Genomic DNA, 19,997 nt, shown 5'->3' with positions numbered 1-19,997 from the left:
CTATGCTCAACATTCAAGTGTAGATATTTGAATCGATGTTCATACAACCGTCTACACACCAACGACAATACCAACCTATCAATGTTTCTATCCAAATGTGATACTATCTCTCTCAATAATGTATGTGGTAGTATCTCCATCTTGAATGAATGAACTTCATATTTTGATCAAAAGAACATATGATCATTGCTTGGTCTCCCCTGTGGAATCCCGGTGGGGGTAGGTGAAGAGACATTTGCGTGTGGTGGTGTTCTCTACTCTTTCTTTGATCAACTCACACATTCACCTTTTAGGGGGCAATTACATTTGTTTTAATTAAACAGTGTGGTGGGTAATTCAACACTTCTTGACTTCACCTTAACTTTAGTAAAGTTCGCCCTATTCATAGGACTCAAGACATACCCACAACAATTATAACTATAATAACATACATATAACAATTTACAACTTTAAGATTAGTATTAGAACAATGGTAACTGAACAAGCAAAACATCGTGGTATGTCCTCCCTCAATCAATCAACATACTCAATCATTCAATCAATCATACATACATACAATACTAACATACACTTACTTTGTTATATATACTTCAATCTTAGAATTAGATAGTAATTATGAAGAAGCAATGAGCTATTTTTCTGAGCCACCATTTGTACGTTCGTCCGATGAAATGATTGATGATCTGGTTGTTCCTCGCCACTGGGATCAACCACAATTGGGAAGTCATATATGTAATGATGCTGATGCTCCAGCTGATCCGATGATTGATGATTTATCATTGAGTAAATACAAGACGTCGTTGGTACCTCAACAGAGTCCTAGCGATTGTAAGTAAATTAGATTGATGGCTCCTCAACATTTTACAATGTATATGTACTAATAGACTCTCCCTAATCATATATATTTATAGGTTCTATGAATAATTTTGAAGAAATACCTTTATCCAAGATACAAGGTGATCTAAAGTATGAAAACAATTTGAAGAACTCTTGCAGTAAGTTGGTACACAAGGAAGAACATACAATAGTGTTGATTGACTAACAACTATAATACTCTCTCTCTTCATCACCTATTAAGGTTCTATTTTAATTTCTGAATTGGAGCTTGAGGATGAGACAGCAAATGTCAATGGTGGTCCGGCTTGCCCTCAGCAGGTCTTGCAATCACCTGCATCTGTGCCTCCATCCCTGGGAAACGGAGTCAGTGGTAACTTACCTGGACTGGTGATTGCCGAAAGTTACCTTGGCAAAGTTCGACCAGGCACGTGCCATCATGAAGGGCCAAGTAACGCCAAAAATACCAGTTCCGTCCCCCCGCCCAACTGCAACCAACTCCCAGAAGCTGCCCATCTGCAAGTGTTAAGCCACAAGGATTACTTGGTAGTTCCCTCGTATGGCTCTCCCATTCTCAAACTGTATGGAGATGTCGTCTCCTCCTTCGCGCAGTTGACAACCCCATCGGGCGGCACGACTCATCTGTCGGCCTTCCCCTCGACCTCATCGTTCAATGTCGACCAACTGTTCATCTCTTGTCCTCAACAACTGGTTGAGAACTCGCCATTGCCCAACGACAAGTTCAACATTATCTCCAGCCTACAGCTGTCCAAGGTCACAGACGAAGATCAACAGGCCTCCTCCTCCTCTGGTCAGCTAATGCCAGTGGAAGACATCCCTTTGGACCCCAAGATTCTCCAACTCAGCAGATTGTTCAGTCGCGAGTTGGCCGAGCTCATCTACTTCAACCGCATCCTGAACGAGGCACACATCAAGTCCCATCCAGAGTTGGAAAGGATCAGGTTCTTGGCCATCGCCTTACAAAACATCGACGTGTACTTTTGCAAACGAGCTCAAAAGGTATCCATCGAGTCTACATTCATTCTTTCACTCATTCATTCATTCATCCTAACGCCGCATGTCATTCTAGCTGAGAAGTGATTTCATCCCAACTTGCAAGTCATTGAAGTCCGAGGATAGCTACATCGCCATTGTGCGTAGTACAACTAGAGACTTGATCAACGTCGCCTACAAACTGTTCAATGATGTCCTGTTGCCCCAGCTTGCCAACAATATATCCATTCTTAAGTATGCTTCCCATAGACCACAGATCATTGTCCAAGTCACTTGAGGTCTAACAAACTCAATCAATTAACAGATACAATGACTTGAACAACGAGGAGAAGCAGAAGTTGAGTGAATACTTCTTGCAAATGTTCCCATTGATAACACCGCTGGTGGTTGATGCTGGACATCCATTCCCCAATCTTAACAACCTCAGTTTGAATATCGCCGTCAGTCTCAAGCTCGAAAATGGCGACACCAGATTCGGTTGTGTCACCGTACCCAAGACACTATCTCGCTTCTATCCTATCTCACAACGATCCAACTATAGTTATATACCGATGGAAGAGATCATCCTGGCCAACTTGGACACACTGTTCCCAAACACCAAGATATTGGAACAGGCGCTGTTCAGGGTCACGCGTCATAACGACCTGAAGCTGAACGAAAAGAAGGCCAAAGACCTGAGAGAGCACATCGAGACCGAGATCCACAAATGCAAATTTGCGCCAATGGTTCGTCTTGAGGTCTCAGCCTCAATGTCCAAGGACATCATCGACACCTTATCCACACATCTAAAACTGGACGAGGGCGACTTGTTCACCATCGATGGTCTCCTTGGCCTCTCTGATCTATTCGAGTTGTGCCAGGTGGACCTGCCCCATCTCAAAGTATGTTAACTCATTCAATGTGGCCATTATTTTATAGGCGTTTGTACTCACACTCAACTCACAGTTTGAACCATGGGTACCACACACCCACAATCGATTAACTTCCCAAGACATATTCAGTACAATAAGGAATGGTGACCTCCTGGTCAAACTACCCTACGTCAGCTTCAATAGCAGGTATGTCCATGGTTGAATTATTGATAGATTGTCCAACATACTAACTCAATCACACATATACCAGTGTCCAACTCTTCATTGAGAGCTCAGTGAAGGATCCACATGTAAAGACTATAAAGATATCGATTTATAGGACCAACCCCAATTCACAATTGATTGGAGCTCTGTGTGAAGCTGCTTCGCGCGACAAGGATGTCCATGTACTTGTGGATCTTAAGGCGAGTGGAGACGAGGTACAGAACAAAAAGTATGCAGAACAGCTTCAACAGGCGGGTTGTAACGTGATCTACGGCATTGTTGGTCTAAAGACTCACGCCAAGATTGCCATGGTGGTACGTGAGGAGGAGGACAAGAAGCTCAAGACGTACATGCACTACTCCACAGGCAACTACAATGCCAGCACGGCCAACTTCTACACGGATATTGGCATTTTCAGTTGCGACCAAGAGTTGGGCAAGGACATGTGCGACCTGTTCAACTATATCACTGGCTGCAGCAATATCACCGAGTTCAAAAAACTGGTGATTGCTCCGTTAACCATGCGCTCAACTCTCCTACAACTAATCAGAGTTGAGGCAAAGAATGCAAGAGAGGGCAAAGAGGCAACAATAATGGCTGTGATGAATGGTCTTGACGACGAGATGATAGTCAATGAACTATACAACGCGAGCATGGCTGGTGTCACCATCAAACTGGTCGTCAGGGGCAGGTGCAGACTCCTACCAGGCATTCCCGGCATCAGTCACAATATTCAAGGTATGTTGAGTGGTAAAGTCGTTCTCGTGGTGAAACGTTCACATTTTAACATCATCCTCGCCTCCAGTCATAAGTATCTTGGGCAGGTTCTTGGAGCACAGCAGAATCTCCTACTTCCACAATGGCAACAATCCAAAGGCGTTCATATCCAGCGCAGATTGGCAGCATAGGAACTTGGAGAGGCGTGTAGAGACATTGGTGCCAGTCAGCGACCCCAACAACATCAAGGAGTTGCGCGATTCCATTGATGTCTACTACAAGGATCCAAGCGCATGGTTCATGATGTCTGATGGCCGCTACAGAAAGATGCTCAACTCAGAGTCTTCTTTGTGTTCACAAAACGTATTAATGAAGGAGACCATCAAGAAGCATCCAGTGAGCTCCAATAAATAATACTGATCTGGGTACAAGGCCACATGGCAAGGCCACAATGCCAAAGCGATTGACAATGATTGTCAAGTCTGTTATTTAGTTGTCACCAGTGATATGACCTTTGTGATGTCAATGAATCCACAATTGTATATACCATAGTTTGGACTATACTTGAAGTAATGAGTTGATGACATTCTGTATAAGTTGACTTGTCCTCGTCCATTGAGTTCAAGTTGTATATTGGTAGTTGCCATTGGTAGTCGTTCAAGTAGATTAACAATATCTTTTGTTCGCATCATTGATACAAATATGTTTAGACGATTGAGTGATTGAGGTAATATGATAAGTTCAATTAGATCAACGCAACGACGATTTATACTTAATTCTAGTGACTTTGTTGTCTTGGGGATATGAAATGGAGTCTCTTTGTCTGCAGTGATGTTCTTGGCGCTCAATATCAAGTCCTCCAAACCATCAAGTATACCCAATGATGATATGCTACTGGATGTGATGGACAGTCTCTTTAGTGTTGTTGGAAGCTTGGAGAGAACATCTTTGTTAATGTTCTCAACCCAATCGGTTTCTAATGAAGTGAGTTGTGGAAAGGTGATAGAGTTGATCTGCTCCAAGATATTGTGGACAAGTTGTGAGAAGATCAAATGACGTAGATTGATCAACGGTCGGGTGAGGTCAAGTGTCAGGCCGACACTCAATGTTTGAAGTGGCTGATGATCAATCAAGTGATGATAACAATCACTCAACGTTAGATGGGTAAGACCAGGTGGCAGGTTGTGCAGGGGATGGCTGTGCTTGGTACCCTTGAGATGGAGTTTGGTAAGGGAAGGCGGTAGATTGTTTCCATTCAGAGGTTGATTGAAGTCATCGTCAAACCTGAGATCTCTAAGTGTGATTGGAAGCACACCGCTTTGGATGGGCTGATTGAATGACTCTCCAAAGTTAAGTATCTCCAGGCCCCCGGGTAGACCGCCCTTCAACAAAGGTTGGTTCCAATTGTAAGCAAATGAGAGGTCCAACATCTTCAACCCATTTGGTAGGATAAAGTCGAGAGGGTTATCAATCAGGCCAGATAGAGATAATTTTGTCAATGATGCAGGGAAGTGAGATGCCAAGGCAATTGATGCACGTGAATTGTGATGTGAATGCATGTTTCGCAAGAGTAATGTTGGTGGCAATGGATAGGGAGTTGAACTATTCTTGAATGTGACATCGGTAAGACCTCTTGACGCCAACATCACTAGCATATCACTGATCTCATTCCAAAAGTGTTGATCAAATGGATGGTGCTCTGAATCATGAAACATCAAATGGCTAATGTCATCCAAGTTCAACAGCTTCTCAATCAATGCACTGGATGTCAAGCCAACACTAGCATCTATATGTTTATGTATGTGTTAATGGATGAATGAATCAAGCTTGGACTTGTATTTGAACATACCGACGTGAAAGGAATGATCGTAACCTGCCTGGTACCTATACTTGATTTTTGTGTATATGTTTACCTTCTTTCTCTTGTTTGATGGGGAGCTGGAGGGGATGAGTAGAAGGTATGATTGCAAGTGGAATGGCAAGTTGGTAACGTTGTTAAAGTATTCAAAGCGTAAATATCTGTTGCGTTGCTCATATAATACTCTGTTGACCAATGATAGCATCAACCTATCCAAGTTATTATCAAGATATAATACAATCTGTTTCAATAATGTAAATGGTAGTGTATCTATAACCATTATTACTACTATTATCTGATTCGGCAAGTGATCAGCTGAATTAAAAATATGATTAGCTGATCAGATCCAGGTGTCAGCTGATCAAATAGAGTGACATTATGGAATATTTGTAAAGACATTTAAGGAGAGAGAAAGTCGTAATTTTATCTTAGGATGGAACCTAGTCCACCATGCTAAACATCGATGTTTATGTATAATATTACCCATCTAGGTGTACGCCACATTACATAGAGTGGAGATTAAGGGTGGTAGATGAGGCTTGTTGTGCAAGCCGTATTGCTTGGGGATTTGCGCTTCCAGTTTGTCGAGTGATATGAATCCACTCTGGTGAAGATCATCGGTGTGTTTGAATAACAATGTACTGGATAATCTTGTGAGTCGGTATGTTTGATTGCCTTGATTGGTGCCATTCTTTACACTGAGTACTAGCTGCTTGATGGACGATGGCATCTGTTGGAGGATATCCACAAGTCCAGCTGTTCCTGTATCATCTTTCAATGATTTGGCATTGCACTCCAATGTATGAAGTGATTGAGGTAAAACAGAGATTGGCAGTGGATGTACGTAACCAACGAGTGTCAACGATGTGACTGAGGCGGGTATATCGTCGCGGACTAGCTCGTAGTTGTAGTTTGAAAGAGTGAGAGCTGTGATTGACGATGGGAGCATGCCAAAGCGCAATTGGAATGTGTCGATGCACCCGAGTTGCAGGTCCTCGACACCAGATGCCACCGTGGTGATGGGTGGACAATTGGCAATGTTCAATCTCTTGAGGGTCGATGGCAGGCGTGACAAGTCAAGGGGGGATGGTCGGACTCTCAAGATATCTAGCTCCTGGAGGCAGGGAAGAGTGGACGATGTGATCTGCCAAAGACTGTCCTGGTTCTCAATCATCCCAATTGTCAGGTGTGTCAGCTGCGAGAAGTTGAAACCACTGGGCATGGTGTGTAGGTTCAAGCGTTGCAAAGGTTGATGGCAATTGGAGCCAGTAAAGTACATCTTCATAGTGAGATCGGTCACACTATTTGGTAGTTCGATAGAGCCTTCAAAGACTGTCAGGACCAATCTTGTCAGAGAGTCTGGAAGGCGACCACAATCAAGTGGGTGGGTGTAGCCAGAGCGCAATGATAGCGTCCGGAGTGATGATGGGAGAGTGCCTGGCTCGATTGGATGATCGAACACAGTTCCAAGCTTTAGGGTCACTAGACCTGTAGGCAAGGCACCTGGTTCGATAGGTTGATTCCAAGAGTGAGCCCCAGATAGGTCCAAGGTCTTCAATCCCATCGGTAGTATATGATTCAAGCTGCTGTTGAACAGAGTGTCCTCGACTGTCAATGAGGTGAGGGTGTCTGGGAAGTTTGTTTGTTGCGCCGACATTGAGAGGAATCCTCTTATAACCATTGCCGTGATTGGTAGTTTGTTCAAAGTTGATGGTGTCGACCAACTCAGGAAAGATATATTTGTGACTGATCGCTCGGCCAACTCTTCCAGAAGATCCTTCATATTCGTCCAGAACTGCAGACCCATTGGCTGTCCATAAGAATCACTAAAAGTGATCGAAGATATGTTTGACACATCCAACACCTGCATACTCAGTCGATCAATATTGAAGTCGACTTCAATGTTTATGTTAGTTGGAAGGATAGATAGACTTGTGTTGGGACCGACAACATAATACATACCAAGTTGGAATGATCGATCAAAGAATGGGATGTTTACATCACCATCACGACTATATACAAGTACACTTATACCTTTGTGCTTTGATACATCATTGTCAATGATGTTTGAGTAAGCATTAAGTGTAAAGGCATCTGCCCTATATGTATCTATCAAGTTGGTATCAAAGTGTAGATATTTATGTCTCTGTACAAACCACTGCTTACACACCAATGACAACATTACACGATCAACATTACTATGTAAACAAGACACCAACTGTCTCATAATTGTCAATGGCAACAACTGCCATTCCATTCCATTTCTTTGTTCAAGTTGCATCACTAACAACACTAATTATTATTATTATTATTATTATTGATATGATTATTATTATCTCTATGTCTGTCTGTCTATCACCTCAAGGTTAGCAAGTAGGTGAGTGTGTATATGTGTGTGTATCAGTGTGTGTGTGGAGTTGTTGATAGTAATGAAGGAGTTAGTGACAGACAACTCTATCTAAATATCAATCATCAACCAATGGTAGGTTGAGTTGAATCATCCATTCAGCCTATTAGAGGGAGACGGAAGGATGAATGGATGGATGGATGGGTACAACGAGTGAGTAGAAGAAGAAGATCACTTTCAAGTTGAGGGATGGCTGGATGGATGAGCGAGTAAGGTGCAAGTTTGAAGTGATAGAGAGAGAGGGAGGGGGCGATGAAGGGGAGATTTGAGTCTGAAGTTGCAGTTGCCTCAGTTAGGGAAGCGACCTTTGCCAAAAGGGCAAAAAAGATAGATGTCAATAGATAGTCCGAAAACGGAATGTATGCGATGTGATGACATCACATCTATTGCCTTTTATAGTCATACAGATACCTATACATATTCACACACAACAACACACAAACAACAATGACATTCATTGACACACACAACAACATCATTCACACACAACACAATTATCTCTTTTAAGTTTGTATATGTATTTACGTGTTTATTTGTATGTGTTATAATGTGGTGTTGGTGAAGTTGAAGCCAAGACACGCTACACAACACACTCATGTCAACTTGGTAACGGGCAATGAGTTATGAGTCTCAACTCAACTCAACTCCCGTTCATTCACATTCATTATCATTGAAATACATAGAGATAACACATACAGATACAAACAGATAGACAGTTGTATTTATCTGAATGTGTGTTTCAATTTCAATTTCAACAACTACAACAACACAAGAAAGATAGAGTTCCATTTCACAATCTCAAAGATCATCAACACAGAACCTTTGTTGTGTATCAAGATTACAGACTACAGAGAAAGCCCCAAGTCAGACTTATATTATTGATATACAGATAGAAAGATACTGATAAATTATAAAGTTAAAGATAAAATTTTGAATGAAGACTAGTATTATCTTCAATTCCCATCCTACTCCATCCTTCTTCTTCTTTAATTACTTGTGTATGTTCATTTGATTATTGATTTCCATCCTTCCCCAGTCAATCAATCAATCAAAAGTTATCCATCAAACTAATCAATCAATCATACCTTCCCTACCCCCTACACCAACAATATCGAAACAATGCCTACAACATCATCCATCAATCATAATATACCTATAACCTACAATACTATCAATCCCAATACGTTGGCCAGTGTCACAGAGTATACAGAGAATCTTAGACACTCACATTGGGACAAACCAAACTTTGAGAATAATTATGAAGAGCCAACGTCAAACTATGAGGAGAAGCGAGTGACTCGTCCATTGTCAGCTTCCGCTCCCGTATTTACCAAGTCCAAGAGGAAGAGATTGGTCCGGTTCTTCACACTGAGTCGCGAGATGATCCGTATCAAGCTGAACCTGAAGCGAGAGTCCTACATTGCCATAATGCCCACAGAGATCCTAGTCAACATTGTTGGTTTCCTCGACCACACCGACATCTGGAACGTCATGCTGGTGTGCCGCGAGTGGATGGCCGTGGCCCAAGACGAGTTCCTCTGGAAACTGGCCTACCAGAACTACTTTGTCCACATGATAAACCGGGAGAACTTTGCCTCGCAGCGCAAGGCCGCCAATCTCGACCTCCACTGGCGAGAGATATTCATGCGCGAGTATACCAAGGAGATGAAGTGGAGCAGTGACATATACAAGGAAGCCTACCTCTACGGCCACACAGGAAACGTCTGGTCGCTGGCCTTTGATGACCAGAGTGGCAATGTGTTCTCTGGCAGCTTCGACAAGACCGTCAAGATGTGGGACATCAAGAAGAGGAAGTGTATTTACACCTTTGTCGGCCACACATACCCCGTGCAGAGCTTGGACGTCCAGGACGACCATATGGTCACCGGCTCACTAGACAACAGTCTCCGTCTGTGGGACCTCAAGAAGAAGTGCTGCAAGAGCATCCTGTCAAAGAAGGCGCATCACTTTGACGTGTACTGTCTCCAGATGCTAGACGACTCCAAGCTGGTGTCTGGATCGTCCGACTCGACTATCAAGCTATGGAACCTGCAAGACGAGATGCAATCCGATGACACCCTCCAAGACCGCCAGGACCGCGGCGAGCAGCAGGTCAACATGACACCCATGCACACGTTCAAACACGAATCCTGCGTCACCTGTCTACAGGTGCGAGGCAATGTGATGATGAGCGGTGGCTCGGACAAGGTGGTTCGCGCATGGGACCTCAACGAGATGAAACAGACCAACGTGCTCAGTGGCCACCACGAGGGAATCAAGTGCCTGCAGTTCGAGGACAACGTCGTGGTGACGGGCGCCAACGACTCCACCGTGCGTCTATGGGACCTTCGCTCCAACTCCAAGAATGGCGCGTTCACAACACTTCGCGTCAATGGCTCCGTTCGCAGTCTACAATGGGAGGGCACGAGCCTCATCACCGGATCAACAGACCAAACCGTTCGCTGGTGGAACCTGAACACCAACTCCACGATCGACCTATTCGAAGCCGAGTCCAGTATCTCCTGTCTGCGATTCAAAGACAACCTATTGCTGTGTGGACTAGGTGACTCCAAGATCCAAATGACCAAGTTTGTCTGATCTCCTCGTCCTCATCCAGATCATTCAATCAATCAGACAGACTGTCAGTCAAGTCAATAAAGTGTGTTGTTATCCTTATCTCTTTTTATAAAGACATGGCTTGAGGATGTCTGTGTTGTCCGTTGACTTGGTCTTCTCGTACATTCGCTTGTCCACTGACTTTAGCTTCTGGAACTTGAATAAGAAGAAGTACTTATTCTTGGTATTCTATTATGGATTGGTTTGAATGATGAGTGGGATGGTTCCATACATGATGGATGGTGCACCAACATACCTGGTTGAGTAGTTTGAATTGGAGGTTGCTGATCTCCTTGATGAATACACTCTTGTCGGCAAGACGTGATTCAATCTCGGCAATGACCATGACACCATTGACCTTTAGAACGCGATTGGCCTCAACGACAAAGTCCAAGAAGTTGGTGCCCATCAGTGAAAGACAGAATACAACAATGTCCACGGTGTTGTTTGCCAGTGGTACGTTGGCAACGTCGCATGCCACAACTCTTTCATTCTTGGCAACCAAGTCGAATGAATGCACTGTATGCCTCTTTGATAGAGTCTCTGCCAATCTCGCCTCGCCACATCCAAAGTCAGCAATAATCTTTCCAGCCGGTTGTTTACTCAGTTCGTTAATAATGATGTCCAATGGATTGATTGGCCAGTGTTCAACTTGTGTCTTGAAGCCATCATGATACTATGTGATTGGATGGGTTAGGGCTGGCTTGGGTGTGGCGGGGCATGGGATAGTTCCATGTGGATAAGGGCATACCTGTTCAAACAGTGACGGATCATTCTTAAACTCTGTAAACACCTTCTCACTATCGTTGGTATATAACATCTCGTTGAGCCATCTGAATCTACTACCTTTCAGTTTCTGGTTCATCTTTTGTTGAGCCTCTGTCATGCCGCCATTGTCATTGTCGTTGTTATCGTTATCATTGCTATCACCCTCTGTAGTGGAAGTAGTTGTAGTTGTTATTGTTGCTGGCTTTGATACATCGCCAAATGGTTTGGGATTCTAAAGATTGATTGAATGAGATTGAGTGAGCGAATGAGCGATTGAATGAACGAATGTATGAATGAGAGCAAGACATACCCAAAGATTCTTCTTCACTTTGTCATCCTGTTGAATCTTCTCTTGTTGTTTCTTTTGTATCTCTTGTTGTAATAGCTGTTGTTGCTTCTTTCTCTCATAACTCTCTAATAATGTCTCTTTTGGTGTACCATTCGATGACTTTCCAACAACATGTTGTTGCTGTTGTTGTTGTTTCTTATCCATATATACATTATATCTTGGTTGTTTCCTTGTATTCTTCCTCCTATCCATTGTTGTCTATCTATATTATCTGTATCACTCTCTATCCACAACGATTCAATCAAACTAATAAACGAACGAGTCGTAGAATGTTATCAATTTCAAACAAAACATGACAATTTTGAGGGTTTTGAAGGTTTTTGTTGAGAGGATACCTTTAATTTGAAGTTAGTCAAGAAGATAGAGATAGGGTTGAAGGGATGATGAGTGAAGAGCAACAACAACAACAACACTTGGACAGAATATCTGTTATTGCCAGTCATTTGGTATCAGGTGGCGCACAGCAACATAAGGCAGATGTGTCATCAGCATTCGATTATTATCATCTTGATGATTTGCTCAATGATTCACAACGCCAAACAAGGGAACAAGCAAAGACATTCGCCAGAGATCATCTATTACCAATTGTACGTTACATCCTACAACATCAACAACATCATGAACATCACTTACTAACTTACTTCACTCCACGCAAAGGTCAATGAATACTATGAGAAAGCAGAGTTCCCAATGCATGTCATCCCCTTGCTGGCTAAACTGAACTGGGCAGGCTCAAGCATCAAGGGATATGGATGTCCTGTATGTTAATGAGTGTCACATATTCGATCAATCAATCATTGCAACGCCCTCGCTAACTCAATCGATCAATCAATCAATCAATCAAACAAATGTCAAGGGATTGGACGCTGTGTCAAGTGGATTGATATCAATGGAGTTGGCCAAAGCTAGTACTGATATTGCTGTGTTCTTTAGTATACTTCAGACGATTGCAATGCTGCCGATATCGGTCTGTGGCTCGGAGGAACAGAAGCAAAGATACTTACCGGGTATGGCCGCAATGAACTTGATTGGTTGTTTCTCATTGACCGAGCCAATGGCTGGCAGTGATGCTGCCGGACTCTTCTGTCAGGCCAGACAGTTGTCCAATGGAGCATGGTTGTTGAATGGTGAGAAGAGATGGATTGGTAGTGCACCGATGGCCGATGTCAACATCATCTGGGCGAGGAATGTTGACAACAATCAGATACATGGATTCATCATTGACAAAGGTACCGATGGAATGACCGTGGAAACGATCAAGAACAAGATAGCACTACGATCTGTTCAAAAGTATGTCCATCATATCCATCATGGGATGATTCCTGGATGCATACTAACACTCAATCAATCAATCAAACAAGTGGACACATCTACTTAAATGATTGTTTGGTGCAAGAGGCGAATAGACTGCCGCTGGCAAAGGACTTTGCTACGGGCCCTGGAAAGTGTTTGTTCTTGACAAGGATCATAGCGAGCTGGATCGCACTGGGCATTGCCATTGGTGCGTATGAGAGTTGTCTACAGTATGTCAAGAGGAGAAAGCAGTTTGGCTCACCACTGGCACGCTACCAACTGGTTCAAGACAAGTTGGTCAGAATGCTTGGCAATATCCAGGCCATGGCCATGATGACCATGCGTGTATCACAGCTCTACGACAAGTCACAGCTGACCTATGGACAGGTTGGATTGCTAAAGGCACACAACACCTCACGTGGACGCGAGGTTGTATCAATGGCTCGCGAGCTAGTCGGAGGCAATGGAATCGTCACAGACTATGGCGTGGCCAGGAGCTTCGTCGACATGGAGGCCGTTCACACATTCGAAGGCACCTACGAGATCAATGCTCTGATCGCTGGAAGAGAGATCACTGGACACTCTGCCTTCAAGAGCTAATCACACAATCACTCGATCACTCAATCAATCAGGCATATCCATGTCTTGTAAGTAAACACAATGTCATCATAATCATTTATTCGTTGATATGGTTGCTATTGTTGTTGATGTCGCCTCCATCCTTGTCGTCGTGGCTGCGGACATCATCACCTTGCTTCTCCATCTCTGCCTGCTCCTCTTCGTACTCTATCTCGTCTTCGTCCTCGTCGTCCATATTCTTTGTCCTGAGATGTCGACTGGAACTGTTGATCGTGCCTTGGTTGGGCGGGGTGACGCTCACCGAGCTGATGCCCAGGAAGCTCCTGAAACGCTTTAACAATGGCGAGCGTAGCCATATGCGCTTGGTCTTTTGGGTGAAGCCGTAAAAGATCATCAGTTCAATGCCATAGATGCGCATCAGGAATAGGGTGGTGAAGTTGGACTTGTAGGGCAGCGCGCCCTCGGCACTGCACGATGGACTTTTGTTCAGCATGATGCACATGACAAAGTCCTTGAGCCTCTGTGTGTAGTAATCAGTCTGGCTCTGTATATAGAAGTGATATCCAAACAGATAGATGAACTCGCCAAACAAGAACACGATGATCAAGAATGGTCGAAGATTGAATCGGACCAGGCGCATCTTTGTACTCCTGCCATTGATGTCGGAAACGGCAGTTACAACCTAATATGATTGGATGTTGGTTAGTGCCTTGCCTTTTGCTCAGCGGGGCCAACCTGGCAACATACTTTGTAAACTTCATAAATGATTAGGAAGATGAATGTTGCTCCAATGAATAGACAGGTACCAAGTGGTATCCAGAAGGTTCCATTTAGCCAACTATTATCCATTATCCAACATCCAATGCCTCCAATCGTGTATCCATATTGTTTGGCAAACAGAGGCGCAATTGATAAACTAATGGCCACTACATTGATTGTGATCAGATAATGTTTAACATAGTTCTTGGCCATCTTGACTGATGATTGATGTTGTGTATGGTTAGTCCAACTTGCACTCCACTCGCTCCATCAATCATACATACTCTTTCTAACATTTAACCAGAGGTCAAAAGTGATTGATGTCCACCAGAGGATTGCAGAGATGGCACCATATTGGAAGATAAAGCCGGCTGCGGCACAGGATGGACTGTCTTGTCGAGCGTAACGTCCTGGCTCGGGACAACTCGCCTTCCATCCCTCGTGAATGTAGAAGAAGTCGGACATGTTCATCAGAAGTGTAGAGAACGACAGGAAGCTGATGCCAATGGCATATCGATCATACTTTCTGTTGATGACCAAGTAGGTGATTAAGTTGACGGCCACGCAACAGAATGATATGGGCGAGACGATTGACACCATCAGCATCAAGTTGTCCCATTCTCGCTTGCTAAATAGTGGAGCCGGGCATGGTAGTGCGCAGTCTGTTCCGTTGATAAGATAGAAGCCACGATCCACATCGCCAGCGTAGTCGTTGGTGGGATGGTAGACCAGTGGCGAGTTGCACGATGGTCTGATGGGTGGCGCAGTGCCATTGGTTTGAATCTGTGACGTGTTGGAACATTGGACGGCGTGGCCGGGCTGGCCGCCATAGTCCGTGAGGTTGTATATGTTTACCATTGGTGGGTAGTTGTAGATGCTACCCTCCTGGGCAGTGCAGTTAAGCTCTGGAGTTGTGAAGCCCTGCATACAGCTCGTCGTTGTGTCTTCGCAGTTCAACTGGCAAGGTGGCACTCCAAGTGCATAAGTATTGGTAACGCCATTGTTTGTTAGGGTGATGTTTATACATTCAGTGAAGATCTTGGGATGGATTGAGTTGATTGAGTGAGTAGGTTAGTGATTGGGATAGTTCCGGACATGAGGTAGAGAGTGTACATACAGCATTACAGAAGAATATTCGATTGAATTCGTTTGATGTACAGTTTGTCGATAGTGATTTGTAGAGATTCTCTGCCATTGTTGCATTGGCAGCCATATCAGCCTGTGTTCTCATCGATGATACAAAGATTGAGTCTAAGGAAGTGGTAGAGTATGTATGATGGGTGATTGATTAGTTGACTTATATACTTCCAAATTAGGATTGATCAATCACTCATCTAATCAATCAAACATACCTGGATTCTTGATTAACCCTGTACAAAAGGAGTGTTCGACCCATGGTTCACATCTGGCATTTGTATCAAAGTTGAAGTATATCGGCTGTTGCTTTCCTAGGACAAGTACATTGTTGGCACAATAAAGCAACAACAAGGTGATCACCATCACCATGTATGTGTGAAGCGACATGATGAATAAGTTTATAAATCTATATTTAAAGATATATAAATAATGTCTATGTCTGTGTTTTGTTTGAATTAGAGAGTGAAGGGGATAGAGAGAAGGAAGTCGAGAAGATGATATTGATGATGATGATTAAGGATTGATCTCGAAAGGTCATGTAGTGACTGCCCAATGGCAGTGACGCTTTGATCATATGTATGTATACCCACAACCATACCAGTCTTTGTTGGGCTCTCTCTGTTTGATCCGGATCGCAATAGCTATTTGGAAAATCCAGAGAGTGCTGCCCAGCCCAGCCCAATCCAAGAGTCTCATCAAATAACACACGCCTGATCACACTTTCTCACAGACTGATCACCCCACCACACCATTCAGAGCAAAGATTGATTGGCGTTGATCATCAGCTAATGGGGGCCTGTTACATGAATAAAGTCAAGATGAGGCCTCACGCTCGGACCGCATCAGGAAATGTACGAGGTGGACTCGTATCCAAAGTTGGACCATGTCTCCTCATTTGCATTACGTTTGCATCTAGTCCTTACATCGTGTTGTCGCTAGACAGTCAATTGGATAGTTGTCCGTTTGCATTTGCAACTACCAACTCTACCGACTGAAGGACGGTCCTACATGTGTGAACAGTCGGGTCGGATCACTATCAGTCAGTCAGTCCGAAGCTTTGACATGCCAATGAATGAAGTGAATGAAGTTGACGACTGTGTGGTTGGCACAGGCAGCGTTTATTTGGCCACCTCTTCCTCTGACCTTGGGTGCTTTCTAGGTCGTCCAGGTCCTCTCTTTTGCGGTGTTGGACCACCTGAAGGTGAAGTTTGTGTAGCGGAGGCAGAAGGGGAGGTTGCTGTCGGCTTTGCTGTAGCTGCTGCAGGGGTGGGTGTTGATGGCGTGCCCAGTGACTCGGTGGTGGAGGAGGTTGCTGCCGCTGCTGCCGCCCTGGTCTTCACACTCATTGCTGCATTGCTTTGTGATGCACCACCATTGGTTGCCATCAGTATTGGCGACTTTCCATTGCTGCTGTTTGATGTTTGTGCATTGGACGACTTTGGAGCGGGCGCACCTCTCTTTCTCTTCTTTGTGGGCTCGTGATAGTCGTAATCGTCAGGATCACTCTCCATCTCGGACGAGACCAGATCGTCGTTGTCAAATGATTCATCTTCAGAGATACTGTTAAATGAATACCTCTTGACAATGGGCATTGAATCAACCGAGCCACTATCACTATCGTCTTCGCTCTCTTCATCATCGTCCTCGTCCTCATCGTCTTCTTCGCCGTCGTTCATATTGTCATTGTTGTCCTTCTTGATGCGCTTTCTCTTCCTAGCGCTATTCAATGCAAGCAAGTCTTCCAACTCTGGGAATCTGCCCAAGAGTAACTCGCTGCCCACGGACTCGGCCTCCTCAATGAGTTCTTGCTGTAGATCGTACAGTCTTTGATGTTCGATATCTGCTTTCTTTGGGCGGCCAGGTCCACGACGAGCAGCTGGTTGACGTATAAGCGGTGGAGCCAACAGTGTTTGAGCCTCGTGACTCAGGAACATTGGAGACAATGTTACCATGCCACTGGCTTTCAAAATTGGAGTGTTCTGTGCTGAAGACGATAGAGATGCTCTTCGTCCATTTGTTGTTATTACATGTGTTTGTTTGTTGTTGTTGTTGTTGCTATCTTGTTGTTTATCTTTATCCTTCTTGCTATTGTTATTGTTGTTGTTATTGTTGATATTGTTGTTGTTATGTTTATCTTTACGAACATCTTGTTTGTTCTTTTGAGATGTCGTTGTTGTTGTTGTTGATGATGATGATGAAGATGATGATGATGATGGTTTAGAAGAGAGATACTCTGACAAGACACCTGGTTGATCTGCAGGCACCTCATATGGTAAAGACTGTTTACTTTGCTTCTCAAACTCTTGATGATAATAATAGAAATCAAGACTATTACTATAGTTATGTTGTCTAATCTTCATTCTCAATCAATAAGACCGTTCGGTCAATATATTTAATATATGATATTACAAGTGTTTTATATATATATAGAAATATTTATAATTAATAATAATAATAATAAAATATCTAACTAATAATATTAATAATAATTATTAGTAATACTACAATATAATATATATATAATATATGTATTACAATAATATTTATTATGTTGATAATAATTAATTGTTATTGATATATGATCAAGAAATATTGTAATATATATTATTTATATTTATAAGTGCGCAAAGAAAGAAATAAATGTATTGGCATTGCATGTATGTTTGGTTAAACCAATCATCATCGGAATCACTCACTTGTTTCAAAAGACAAGATAGTCTTGCTTGTCAGTTTGTTTGCAAAGGCGTCGTTCAAGGATCATAAGCTTTTGCCCTCACTCACTTGTTTGTTTTGTGTTGGATTAGAAGTGTGTATGTGTGTGTGTGTGTGTGTGTGTATGTGTTTTGTTCTCAAAGACTGGAGTGTCACGCATCTATTCTTTGTCCTGGTTCTTCACGCCCGCTTGAACAACCAGCATGGCACCAAACATTGTTAATTACACAATGAAGATAAGATAGACAGTAGTAGTAGTATTAATAATTATTAAGATTAAGATAGAGATAAAGATAAATATCACTTATAATCAACAACAAATTAGATAGATAATGAGTCTTTTTGATACATTGAATGATACAACTAATGGCTTTGGCAACTTCTTGGAGAGGGAGATCAACAGATCTGTCAACAGTGTTGTACTAAAGTTGAGAACTGCTGTATCAAAGGATAAGAATAGATTCATAAATGATCAATTCAATCTTGATCTTACCTACATTACAACAAGGATCATCGGTATGCATGCATTGTGTGGACACAAGTTATAATGACAACAATACTTACTTACATACATTGGATTGATTGATTGAATGATCACTATCTATCAATCTATTTAGCAATGGGATATCCAACATCAGATTCTTTGGAATCAAGTTGGCGTAATCCAAGAGATGAGGTCAAGAGATTCCTTGACACATATCATCCAGAGAAATACTTGATACTTAATCTCACTGAGAAGGCATACGATCATGCCTACTTTGACAACAGAGTCCAACACCTTGGTTGGTTCGATCATCACTCTCCCAGTGTTGGCCTGCTCCTCTATGCAGTCCAAATAATTCATCAATGGCTTTCCCAAGATCCAGGCAATGTCATTGCCATTCATTGTGCAGTATGTTTCCTCGAGAACTTGAATATATCATCTCCATCACTCTCTAACATTACATGGTACGACATAGGCTGGAAGAGGAAGAACAGGAACATTGATATGTTCATACCTTGTATCAACTATAATGTATGAGGGACAGTTGGATGCAGCGATCAACTTGTTTGCCAAACAAAGATCATCCATTGGTGAGGGCATCACTGTGCCATCACAGCTAAGATATGTCGAGTATGTCAACAGATTGTCGACAAGACAGGTGGACATATCACTGGCACAGACGCCCAAAGTGATGACGATGAACGCTCTCGTGATGAAGCCGATTCCAAACTCTGCCAAAGGTTGGAAGCCAGTGTTAGAGGTCTACTCTGTAAATATGCCATTGAGCCCCGTGCTCCTGTTCTCCAACAGGACAATGCCACCCGAGCAGATCCCCACATACACACCACAGGCCAACCCAGCAGCATTCATCAGTCTGAACAACATTGTGATCAGTGGTGACATCCTTGTAAAGGTCTACGATATGAATGGTATAATCTCCACCATATTAGACAAGCCAACGTTTAGATTCGCCTTCCACACATCATTCATCAATGGATTCTGTCTTGATTTGCCAAAGAATCAATTGGACGAGACCAATGGAGCATTCAAGGCCACTCAATTCCCTCCAGACTTCTCCATTAGAGTAATGTTTGGTGATGTTCCAGCCAACCATGTACATATTCAAGCATCATCATCATCACAGAGTCAACAACAAATTCCTCTTCCTCCTCCTCCACAGGCCTCGAATTCGCCACAATCACCACCATCGATGATAACAAATGGTTCAAATGATCCAAATGCCATCGACTCTGACTACTCCATTCTATAAACATCTAACTAAGGTTGGTTTGGATGGTTGGAGGACATGATTCATCCATCCATCTGTGTATTACTTTCCAATCAATCAAAGGTGTGGGTTTTTGCCTCAAAGCCCTCATTCTTGAAAAATTCAA

General features: G+C 43.1%; 9 protein-coding genes across 9 annotated transcripts; 4 read left to right on the top strand and 5 right to left on the bottom strand.

Moving 5' to 3' along the window:
• Nucleotides 1-761: 761 nt before the first annotated feature.
• Nucleotides 762-4,055, top strand: SAMD00019534_007080 (hypothetical protein; the record flags this gene model as incomplete). The annotated part of the gene is made up of 8 exons (XM_012904141.1): nucleotides 762-828; nucleotides 912-995; nucleotides 1,079-1,854; nucleotides 1,925-2,082; nucleotides 2,153-2,729; nucleotides 2,794-2,906; nucleotides 2,971-3,662; nucleotides 3,730-4,055. The coding sequence occupies 8 exons, from the start codon at nucleotides 762-764 to the stop codon at nucleotides 4,053-4,055; spliced, it is 2,793 nt and encodes a 930-aa protein (XP_012759595.1).
• A 75-nt stretch (nucleotides 4,056-4,130) lies between these two features.
• Nucleotides 4,131-5,704, bottom strand: SAMD00019534_007070 (hypothetical protein; the record flags this gene model as incomplete). The annotated part of the gene is made up of 3 exons (XM_012904140.1): nucleotides 4,131-4,153; nucleotides 4,414-5,427; nucleotides 5,491-5,704. The coding sequence occupies 3 exons, from the start codon at nucleotides 5,702-5,704 to the stop codon at nucleotides 4,131-4,133; spliced, it is 1,251 nt and encodes a 416-aa protein (XP_012759594.1).
• Nucleotides 5,705-5,986: 282 nt separating this feature from the next.
• SAMD00019534_007060 (hypothetical protein) lies at nucleotides 5,987-7,756 on the bottom strand (the record flags this gene model as incomplete). The annotated part of the gene is made up of 3 exons (XM_012904139.1): nucleotides 5,987-7,395; nucleotides 7,462-7,608; nucleotides 7,666-7,756. The coding sequence occupies 3 exons, from the start codon at nucleotides 7,754-7,756 to the stop codon at nucleotides 5,987-5,989; spliced, it is 1,647 nt and encodes a 548-aa protein (XP_012759593.1).
• A 1,269-nt stretch (nucleotides 7,757-9,025) lies between these two features.
• Nucleotides 9,026-10,504, top strand: SAMD00019534_007050 (hypothetical protein; the record flags this gene model as incomplete). Its single annotated transcript, XM_012904138.1, has 1 exon — nucleotides 9,026-10,504. One exon carries the CDS (start codon nucleotides 9,026-9,028, stop codon nucleotides 10,502-10,504), a length of 1,479 nt encoding a protein of 492 aa, XP_012759592.1.
• A 96-nt stretch (nucleotides 10,505-10,600) lies between these two features.
• On the bottom strand, nucleotides 10,601-11,831 carry SAMD00019534_007040 (hypothetical protein; the record flags this gene model as incomplete). The annotated part of the gene is made up of 4 exons (XM_012904137.1): nucleotides 10,601-10,711; nucleotides 10,779-11,198; nucleotides 11,274-11,522; nucleotides 11,601-11,831. Coding segments are annotated over 4 exons (1,011 nt in total), but the record flags the coding sequence as incomplete, so codon positions are not given.
• Nucleotides 11,832-12,022: 191 nt separating this feature from the next.
• SAMD00019534_007030 (hypothetical protein) lies at nucleotides 12,023-13,532 on the top strand (the record flags this gene model as incomplete). Its single annotated transcript, XM_012904136.1, has 4 exons — nucleotides 12,023-12,226; nucleotides 12,297-12,398; nucleotides 12,496-12,929; nucleotides 13,001-13,532. 4 exons carry the CDS (start codon nucleotides 12,023-12,025, stop codon nucleotides 13,530-13,532), a joined length of 1,272 nt encoding a protein of 423 aa, XP_012759590.1.
• Nucleotides 13,533-13,608: 76 nt separating this feature from the next.
• On the bottom strand, nucleotides 13,609-15,776 carry SAMD00019534_007020 (hypothetical protein; the record flags this gene model as incomplete). The annotated part of the gene is made up of 5 exons (XM_012904135.1): nucleotides 13,609-14,193; nucleotides 14,259-14,488; nucleotides 14,555-15,308; nucleotides 15,388-15,521; nucleotides 15,623-15,776. The coding sequence occupies 5 exons, from the start codon at nucleotides 15,774-15,776 to the stop codon at nucleotides 13,609-13,611; spliced, it is 1,857 nt and encodes a 618-aa protein (XP_012759589.1).
• Nucleotides 15,777-16,525: 749 nt separating this feature from the next.
• Nucleotides 16,526-17,767, bottom strand: SAMD00019534_007010 (hypothetical protein; the record flags this gene model as incomplete). Its single annotated transcript, XM_012904134.1, has 1 exon — nucleotides 16,526-17,767. One exon carries the CDS (start codon nucleotides 17,765-17,767, stop codon nucleotides 16,526-16,528), a length of 1,242 nt encoding a protein of 413 aa, XP_012759588.1.
• A 684-nt stretch (nucleotides 17,768-18,451) lies between these two features.
• On the top strand, nucleotides 18,452-19,870 carry SAMD00019534_007000 (hypothetical protein; the record flags this gene model as incomplete). The annotated part of the gene is made up of 3 exons (XM_012904133.1): nucleotides 18,452-18,635; nucleotides 18,737-19,011; nucleotides 19,079-19,870. Coding segments are annotated over 3 exons (1,251 nt in total), but the record flags the coding sequence as incomplete, so codon positions are not given.
• Between the last annotated feature and the right edge of the window lie 127 nt (nucleotides 19,871-19,997).

Source organism: Acytostelium subglobosum, assembly GCF_000787575.1.
Source record: "Acytostelium subglobosum LB1 DNA, scaffold: scaffold1, whole genome shotgun sequence".
Taxonomy (NCBI): Eukaryota; Evosea; class Eumycetozoa; order Acytosteliales; family Acytosteliaceae; genus Acytostelium; species Acytostelium subglobosum.
This window is presented reverse-complemented; position numbering and strand designations above follow the sequence as displayed.